Below are 10,289 nucleotides of genomic sequence, written 5' to 3' on the forward strand. Positions count from 1 at the left end.
TCCTGGACAGGCCACCTGGACATGGTGTAGCCTGGTTCAGAGGCTCCCAGCTACCTGGGTCACCTGTGACTCCTCAGCTAACAGATTAAAGGAATGGTGTTGAGGACATGCTTAAAGGAATGGTGTTGAGGGCATGGTTGTGAAGTAGAGGGAAGACAAAAATTGCTAGGAGATATGAGCCTTTTGGGAGCCGCTCAATGATCCCCAGCAGAGGAGACAAAGCACGATGAACATGGTGTGAGGCTGCAGGAGCAAAACTGGAGTAACACACGAATGGTCAGAGCCAGCCTGGGGTGGATGAAAGCTTCTGCAGCTGTGTTTGTGGCAGGGGAAACACCAAATGACCCATTTTGAGGTGGACAAAGGGATAGAAGCATTGAGTACAGTATCTGGGGATTCAGGGCACTGTGTGGGAAAATGATGCTTTTGCTTTGGGTCTATTTGCTTCCCAGTGCTTGTAACAGCTCAGTTTCAGGGGCAGCTATTGGCACTGGGTCGCTGTTTTCAGGGGGCTCCATGGTTGTCTTCATGCCTGGTTTGTCTTTCTCCACAGTGTTGCCCTGTGTGAACAATGCTAACACATAACTGCTCTATAGCACAGCAATTCAGGATCGCGGCACTTTTCTGAGGGTCTTCCCAAATCCATTTTCCTACCCTTCACATTCGTGTCATGGGAAACTGCCTCTTTCTCCTTTTCCCTCTTTGGCAGAAACCTGGCAAACTCCATGGGACTCAAACCAGTCCCTGGCTGTCTCCCCTTTACTTTCTACCCTTCATCATCTCTATTAACTAGGTTTTAATGAGAGGAGATGTTTTCTTTGAATCCATGTTGGCTTGGTTCCTTTTGGGGATTTTCTGGGGGAATGGTAAGGGAGAGAAAGTAAGGACAAGTATAAAGAAGGAGGAATTGTGTATGAAGACATCTGAAGGGGATGGAGTAATGATGCAGTAAAGTCTTGCTTGGGAGTAGTTTCCCAGCTGTTCCTGGGCTCCCTTGGGTTCAGGCCATAAGGCTTTTCTCCTTCTCTGTACAAAAAAAAAAAAGCCTTTCCCTCACTCCTCAACTATTGTCAGACTCTCAAGGCATGGTAAATGCACAGCAAATGTCATGCAGCTCCCTGGGAGTGGAGGGAGCCAGTCAAAAGCAGAAAAAATATATGCAGAAACCAGAGAGGAAAAACCAGATCTCTGTGTCACCAAGTGCTGCACTGTTAGTGAAAACATTGAAAAATGGTGTTAAACCACCAAGAAAATGTTGAGTTCCTTCTCCAGATTCTGGGAGCTGTGTCTTGATGTGTCCCAGTGCAGAAGCTGTGTGACAGGGGCTCTGCCTGCAGGTACAGCCACTTCACGGCCTGCAGTTTTATTTTGTTTTAAAAAAGAATAAAAATCAGAACATTTGTCACTCTACTGCAGATGTTATGACATTTCCAACCCAGATTTCCCTGGCTCTTAAATTTATAAACAGCCCTGGAAACCCCACGGCTTTGTATTTCCCTGCTGTGATGCTGCAGCATCACCTTGTGAGCTGAGCAGAACTGATCTGCTTTAATGAGAGAGATCATCTAGCCCCAACCCCCTGCCAAGGGCAGGGACATCTTCCACCAAATCAGGTTGCCCAAGGCTTTATCCACCCTGGCCTTGAACACTGCCAGGGTTGGGGCATCCATAACCTCCCTGGGCAACCTGTGCCATTGTCCTACCACTCTCATGTTTCCAGGTGTAGGTCCTCCTGCACGGAGAAATACAAAAGGCAAGATGACTTTCCCCTGTGGACGGGTCTTAATTAATTCTTTGGCCATGAAGGAGCTCAGCAGGAGAGCTCGACTGTGACAGATGAGGAGGGGGGGACATCAGATGAGGGGGACAAGGTGTTGCTTGTGGCATTCTTTGGAGACTTTTGAGTGACCCCAGTGAGCATTATGCTTTTGTAGGGGGAAGGAGGTGTGTAAGGGTACCCTTTGGGTGTCTTCTCCACAAAAAGAAATGAAAGAAATGTGTTTTGAAGTTCTTGTATTCACTATTGTAAGCATAAAGGAACTGTGGAAAAACAGTATCTGCTTCTATAAGAAATTCATGCGGAAGAATTCTGATTCCAAAATAGATGACATGAACTCTAAGATTGTCATTTGAAGCTATTATTCTAATGGCACAAACCAATCTGGCCTTTGCTTCATGTCCATGTGTCTATGATTTGCATGGTATGGAAGGGCATCTCAGGCATGAAGAAGCTGCAGCAAGATGAGGGAGAGGGGGCTGTGAGGATGGAAGGGGAGACTGTCAGATCAATGGGGGCACTGATAAATGCACATATTTTGGTATGGATGCAAAGCCAGACATGTATTGGTTTGATTTTCTGATTTTATTTCATTTTGAAATGAGAAGGAAAAAATTCAAAACATGGTTTTCCTGCAAGATTTTATAGAATCACAGAATAGGTTGGGTTGGAAGGGACCTTAAAGATCATCACATTCCATCCCCCTGCCATGGGCAGGGACACCTTCCACTGGACCAAGCTGCTCCAAGCCCCATCCAACCTGGCCTGGAACACTTCCAGGGATGCCACAGCTTCTCTGTGCAACCTGTGTCAGTGCCTCACCACCCTCACAGGGAAGAATTTCTTCCCCATGTCCCATCTAGCCCTGCCCTCTGGCAGTGTGAGGCCATTCCCCCTTGTCCTGTCCCTCCAAGCCCTTGTAAATAGTATCTCTCCAGCTCTCTTGTAGGCTTCCTTAAAGGAGAGTGGTCTGAACTGCTGGGATGGAGAGGGGCTGCAGAAAGGGTCTGACATCCCCAAAGGCAAGGTGGAGTAATTTAAGGGCAATAATGAGCATTAGGTCTGGCTGACCTACAAGTTGGGCATGGTAAGGATTTGGGGGTTTGTATTCATCAGCAGTTCTTTTCCTGGCTCAGAAATCCCCAGCTATGTCTGGAAAACCGGTGCTCAGAGCCTGCAGCTTCTTCTGCTTGATGTAATTCTTATTTATTTTTTTGCTTCATATGAAACCAAGATGAAGGTTTGGAGCAGGAAACGCATTATGGGAATGCAGTACCTTGTAAATGGCAGCTGCATGACCCTCTGGATATTAGGATAATGCCATTGCTGCAGATAACAAATAATATTAGCTGGAAATGGTTTCTAACTGTTAGGCAAAATTATTATACTGTCAGATGTGATGAATGAGGGAACTGGAGAAGAGTTTAGCATCCCAATGTGGCAGTTAAATTCTGTGATGTTATTTTGCATGCTGGTTGCAAACCTCTCTAACCTTGCCCTAGGACAAAGGTGTTAGGAGTCAGTTGAGGTATTTGCTTCCCTCTTGAGCGGCCAACAGCATTTCCAGGTGAAGAAATCCAGTTTCTCAAAGTGAAGGAACAGGTCACACTGTACAAGGGGAAAACTCTGTTACAAAGCTATGTAAAATCCTTTGAGTGGGTTTTCTTCTTTTATATAGTCATGCTGGCAATGAGGGGCTGTGCTTGGGCTCTTCCCCTCACTGCAGGCACCTCTCCTACTCAGGAGCTCCTAGGAAGGTCTCCTCTTCCTTGAGGCTAATGTCCCAGTGATACTGCAACATGCAAGGGTGGACAGAAGTCCCAGTCGCAACTTTATATTAATAATTTCTTGTGATGCATCTGCTGGAATGATGTCTCCTGCTTGCAGCTCCTTTGAAGCATCCAGAGGAGACATCCGTGACTTGAGGGAGGTTTATTCCTTTATAATCATAGAATCACAGAATCCATAAGATTAGAAAAGCCCTCTGAGATCAGAGTCCAACCCTTTCTGCTGCCATAAAAATCCCATGGTGGTCTTGTGTGATGGCTCTGAACTGTAAGGCACAGTGGGCCACAGTCACTGCGGCCACGGGGTGAGATGCTGATCCACACTAACAGCATCTCTCCACCTCTTCCAACCCCTATGGGCAAAATGGGGCAAGAAAGCCAAGAAAATTAACATCACCTGCCACTTCTTTGAAGGCTGCCCAGGGCAATGGTGAAGTCCCCATCCCTGGAGGGATTTAAAAGTCATGTGGATGTGGCACTTGGGGACATAGTTTAGTGGTGGCCTTGGCAGTGCTGTGGGAATGGCTGGACTCAATAGTCTCAGAAGGCTTTTCCAACCCAAATAGTTCTAGGACTCTATACCCTCAAGGGCTGGGGGACACCCCTTCACAATTCCAGGCTCTGCACAACTCCAGTTTCAATGTGCTGGCTGCTTCCTATCCTCAGGGCACTTGGAAACATCCATGCAATCCAAATAATAGCTAAAATTCATATATATAGGGCTTTCCCCCCAGGAACACTCGTCTCTGAGAAATGACTTGTGGAGAAGAGTTAAATAATCCTGTATATATCAGGAGGGGAGTGCTGGAAGCATTGGGTAGTGTTAATCTCTGTTTGATGATGGTGCAGCCAATACAGGATTATTAAGTTGAGTTTTTATGATTACACTTTAAGAAAAATGTTAAAGCATAAAGAGGGTTGAGAGAAAAATCCTAAGAATGGCTAAAAGTTTGGAAAATGTGTATTACAGTGAGAGTCTCTGGGCACTCATTTCAGAGGGAAGAGTTGGATCATCATATGTGAATTTACATGGGCAACAGGGATCTGGTGTCAGACAGAAAATAAAAGATCTCATGGTGGGAAATGAGTAACACTGAAGTGGAAATAATTTTTTAACAGTGAGAAGAGTACAAAAAGAACATTTTGCTGATTGTTATGAACAGTTCTTTGCTACTCAACACTTTGCTGGGGAGGGATTTCAACTGAAAACTCCACTCTATTTGAACTAGAAGTGGTGGGCAAGGAGACATTGGCTCTCCCAGACCCAAAGGACACAGTCTGCAAAAATTGGGAACAAGAGATAATTCATGATCCATGGCACCTCTAAATCAGGCGAATCCTGGAAGTCCCCAAAGATCATTAGAGATCTCCTTGTCCCATAAGAGGCCTTCAGGCACCTGAACTTGGTGTGCTTGTTAGTGTGTCTGCAAGATCTCTGGTAGAAACCTCTCCTTTGACATGTGTGCAGGTCTCCTTTCTTGCAAACAGGGGATCAGTGCTGAGTTTTCATGTGCTAACAAACACATGGTCATCTTTTGTTCCCTGTCTGGATCCCATGGTGTCTCCTCATGTGGAGCATAAGCCTTTGCCTCGGAGTGGTGGCCACTTTTAGGCAAGCAAGACAATGCCATGCCATTGCCTTCCTGACTCTTACACAGCTCCTGCTCATGTGCTTGTGATGGAAAAGATGCTCTGCACATGGGAAATTCCACAAGAAACACTAAATGTTTGTAAACATTTTAAACCCAACATCTTCCACCCAAATCAACCACTATGTTTAGAGGAATCCCTTCTTATCTCCTTTTTTTCCCCAATGAATTCCAATCTACGTGTACATTTTGGTGGTGGATAGTGCAAGAGAGTGGCTGTGTCACCTCCTTGCCTGCCCCGCAGTCTTCTCCTCTCCAGCACCCTTGCCTGGAGGTTTTCTGCTTGGAGGGAGTCCAGGGCATTGAAGGTTGGTGATGGGAGGGTAAAGATGTTCATATATGGGAAACAGAGACCCTTCTAATCTTACATGAGCTGTCAAAGCAATGGATTGAATCTGGGTTGTATCAGTATCTCAAGTTATCAAGTTATCCCTCAGGAAGGAGGAGATAGCCTGAGGCTTCCCCCATGTCTCTGTTGCAGACCCCAATGCCTTTAATGAGCTTTGAAAAGTTCTGTTAAACAGAAAGACACATATTTCAGTATGGTAATCTCAGAAAAAAGTCAGACATGAGATGCTCATTTGCACTGGAATATCTGCCTGCTCCAAAAGAAGAAGGAATTAAGTAAGTGCTAGATGAACAATCCCACTTTTCAATGCCTGATAGCATTGGAAATTGGAGGTTTGTGGTGGTTTATTGTCTGTTCCTTCATATTTGCTTTCCTAGCACGGGAACCTGTGAATCAGGCTGTTGGATGTAAAACTTAGTTGCTAACACTGTATTGCATATAGACATGTGTCCACGCTCCATTTTTAATTAACTTTATCTTTTCTCACAGTTTTGCAGTCCTGTAAAATTATGTCGATTCCTCACCCTGGAGGAACAGAGTCCATGGTCACCCCTGCCAGGGAAAACAACTTCTGCTACCACTAAAGTCTTAAATCGAGGAATTAGGATAAGGAAATAAGAATTGCATCCTCCATGGTGGGGGAAAGTGTAAAGAATTGTGGTACCACTCCAGTTCAGCTTTATTTAGTGCATTTTTTGCTTTATTTAGTGCATTCGCAGCTTTATTTAGTGCATCAGTGATTTAGGCACTGAAGGATTGAAACCAACCTAGAAAATCATAAATATTACAGCAAGTCTACTAAAAACATCACAGAAATAGGCTGAAATACGTTAACAAGATATATCCCAGTTCAGGGGAACCAAGCAGAACTCCAAAGGCAATGATGACTTAATTAACCAGAGGACTGAAATAATGAATTAGGCTTTCACACTGCTGGATATTTTATTCAAATAAATATTTTAGAAAGGGGAAAGATTTTCAGACAAAGAGACTTTTTAACTGCAGATTTGACTTCCTTGCTCCAGAAAGTGCAAATGATGGGGTTTAACAAGGGAGTCAAAATAGAGAAGACAACATTGCTCATGACCCAGACATCAGTGGGGATATCTGCTCAGTAGGTTGTACACCACAGTGATGGAGGAGCAGTAAGTGCCCACCACAAGCAGATGGGAAGCACATATAGAAAAGGGTTTTGGAGTTTTATCTTTAGTATGGAGGGGATGATGTGGACATACGAGGATGTGACAAGTGCCGGAGAGGCAACTGACACTGTCATAGTGATAGGGAACCCCAAGGTCTGGAAATGGGCACTGAAGTCTGAGCATGTGGCTTGTACAGCTGCCAGGTGGTCACAAAAGCAGTGGTGAACCCTGGGTTTGTGTCTGTAAACTAGAAAAGAGGTCTGAGTAATGGACACAGGTCATAGCAGCACAAGATCCAGGTGCTCACTGCCAGCTGGATGCTCACTCTTCTTGTCACCTTGGCTGGGTAATGGAGGAGGTTGCAGGTGGCAGTGTAATAGTCATAAGCCTTCCAGTACCTAAAGGAGCTCCAAGAGAGCTGGAGACGGACCTGGGACAAGGGCCTGGAGTGACAAAACAAGGGGGAATGGCTTCCCACTGCCAGAGGGCAGGGTTAGATGGGCTATCGGGAAGGAATTCTTTCTGGTGAGGGTGGTGAGGCACTGGCACAGGTGCCCAGAGAAGCTGTGGCTGCCCCATCCCTGGAAGTGTTCCAGGCCAGGTTGGATGGGGCTTGGAGCAACCTGGTCTAGTGGAAGGTGTCCCTGTCCATGGCAGGGGGTTGGAATAAGATGATATTGGAACTTCCTCCTGACCCAAACTATTCTGTGATTCTATGAAATGAGCTAATGTGCAAGAAGACATTTCCCTAAGGAGTTTTGCAGAGGTTCTGCAAGGAAAATACATTTTGGATGAAGTATCACAGCTGAGCATTTTGCAACACACAGCTCAGCCCCTCTTGTCTCTACCTCCAATTAAGATGATTTGGTTTCTCTGCTGGAGATGTGGAGTACATCTGTAGAGGGTATTCTCTTCAGCTTTGGGCACAAAGGTCAAGGATTTGTCCCACCTTGCTTTGGCTGCTCTTCATACAGAGTCCCCCCATATGCACTGGTCATCCAGAATCCCTTTTCTGGTCTGTGGGGAAAAGGCACATTTTGGGGACTTTGCCCCATTCCACACTGAGGAGGAGATAAGCCACATTATGGAAACTCCTGCTTCTCTTCTCCAAGGGTATTTAGGGAATTGGCTCAGAAGCAGTCCATCAGCCCTCACTTGTGCTAGGTTATCACAATCTTTGCTAGCCAAAGCCCTTTCCATCACTGTTTTTTCACACCTAAGCTGTCACTGGTTGGCTACTTGCATCTCACTGCACTTCCCAAGGCTGTTGCAAGGAAGCTCTACAATTTCGGACAAAAATGTAGGATTTCTTTTGATTTCCAGGTCGTTTCCTGGTACATAAAATACCAGTGATAATAATTTTCATTGTAATTTTTTTTGGCTGATGGAGGTCATCATCCTGTCTTTCACCATAGTAAGAAGTATTCTAAGATACCGTAATAAAAAACGAGGAGTAAGTACAAGTTAGTAACTTCATCTCAGATGGAGGAAGACACAAGATGTTGCAACTTACAGCCCTAACAGATCTGATTTTACATAATGTAGCTCTACAGTTGCATTATTCATATAAACTTGTGAGACTTCTTGGATTTCTCCAGGAAGGGTAAGTCAGAGTATGCCATACTTTCCCATTTATTTTACATTATGAGCTTTTAAGATACTTGAGGTACAAAGATTTTCTTCTCTCTCGATAGAAAGACTTCCTTTGTTGCTCATAAAGATTTAATGCAGATTGGAAAGGACTATTCTGCTTAAACCCTATGGAATATACTTATTTGCTATGGAAATATAAAGCAGCATTTTGGAAACTTCCAACAACTTCCATTCAAGCCACAAAACAGTTGCTGCCCTTTCATGGGCTCAAATTCCTTGGGAATTTATCTATTTCATCTAACATTGGATAAATCAAAGCTAAGATAATGTTCAGAAGAAAGAGAATACCCTTGTTTTCATTAGGTTTAGGCTAAAAAAAGCAGAAGAAATGAAGCTTAATTAAGTTTTTATGCCTTTTCTTGGTTTCCTTATCCCAATTTAAGGGAGGGGAAATAAAGCTCACTTGGAAATGTTCTGTGCATGGCCACAAGTAGTTTAGAGTAATGGTTGGTCTCATGCAATTTCCGAACTTTATTAAATCTCTGGTAATTTTCAGATAGTTTTACCTTTCACCCAGACTCCATAACCATATAGGAGAGATCCATTTAATATTACAAATAAATAAGATTTTCTGCCACCCTGAGATTCAAATACAATTGATATTTTGTTTACTCTCTACCTCTCATCTAATCTAACTTTCTCCATTTCTCATTCTTGTTATTTTTTCCAAACTGATACGCTTTGAAGATGTAATTTGTATAAACAATGCCACACTCTTAAAAACCCCAAGATAATTTATTGTACCCAAATAAAACTGCCAGCATGTAATCTTCAAATTAGCATTGATTTGAACTGGTTTTCCGACATAGCAGATCAAGTTCTCATCCCTTGGAGCCTGTTGACATGGATTGTAATCATATTTTGACATCCTGGACCCCAATAGAAAAAAAGTAAATCAAAAAGAACCACTTAATTAGTTTGAAAAAAAATTTCCTATTAACAGAATAGTTGCAACAATAACTCACTTGTACTTTGGAGTTTTAACAAGGTTTTCCCCTTCCTCAGTGGGAAGTGAGTAACTCCTGCAGTAAATCAACGAGCAAAGCTACTACTGATATTGATCATATCTGAGCAATCTGGTCTGCTCCCCAGAGAGGCTCTCCATGAGGGCTTTTTTTTTGCTTAAGCCAGGAGACTCAGGTTATTCTCCTGACAGAGCATCTCAACGGTTCTGAATACCCAATGGTGATGGTACAACAGGTTCACAGCAACAAGAGCAGCAAAGGAGGAGTTTTAACCACCCAATATTTGTCATGTGCTGGGAGTGGGCTGTGGTGTTGAGGCTGCTGGAGAAACTCTGGAGGAAGACTGGTCTTTTGTTCCACCTGGTGTCTTTGGAATAAACCTGCCCTCTGTCAGCATGAAGCCATTCCCCCTTATCCTTGTCACTCCAAGTCCCTCTCCAACGCTCTTGGAGCCCCTTTAGGCACTGGCAAGAGCTCTCAGGTCTCCCCAGAGCCTTCTCTTCTCCAGGCCAAACACCCCAGCTCTCCCAGCCTGGCTCCAGAGCAGAGGTGCTCCAGCCCTTGGAACATCTTTGTGACCTCCTCTAGACCTGCTCCAATAGGTCCACATCCTTCTGATGCTGTAGCCAGGTGTGGGTCAGTCTTTTCTACCAGGTAACAAGCAACAGAACAAGAGGAAAGAGCCTTGAGTTGCACCAAGGAAGCTTCAGGTTAGATATTAGGGGAAAATTCTTCATAGAAAGGGTTGTCGAGCCCTGGCCCAGGCTGCCCATGGCAGTGGTGGAGTCCCCATCCCTGGAGGGATTTATTAGATGGGTGGATGTGGCACTTGGGGACATGGTTTAGCCATGGCTTTGGCAGTGCTGGGGGAATGGTTGGACTCTGATCTCTGAGGGATTTTCCAACCCAAACGATTCTGTGATTTTATGATCCTGTGATTTTTTAACATGCACCTGCTGGAGCAATT

At 44.4% G+C, this 10,289-nt stretch overlaps 1 protein-coding gene across 1 annotated transcript; it reads right to left on the reverse strand.

Moving 5' to 3' along the window:
• Nucleotides 1–6,508: 6,508 nt before the first annotated feature.
• Nucleotides 6,509–6,838, reverse strand: LOC103801326 (olfactory receptor 2AT4-like). Its single transcript, XM_009073735.1, has 2 exons — nt 6,727–6,838; nt 6,509–6,669 (listed from the first exon to the last, which is right to left on the reverse strand). Exons 1-2 carry the CDS (start codon nt 6,836–6,838, stop codon nt 6,509–6,511), a joined length of 273 nt encoding a protein of 90 aa, XP_009071983.1.
• Nucleotides 6,839–10,289: the final 3,451 nt, after the last annotated feature.

Source organism: Acanthisitta chloris, unplaced genomic scaffold, assembly GCF_000695815.1.
Source record: "Acanthisitta chloris isolate BGI_N310 unplaced genomic scaffold, ASM69581v1 scaffold42254, whole genome shotgun sequence".
Taxonomy (NCBI): Eukaryota; Metazoa; Chordata; class Aves; order Passeriformes; family Acanthisittidae; genus Acanthisitta; species Acanthisitta chloris.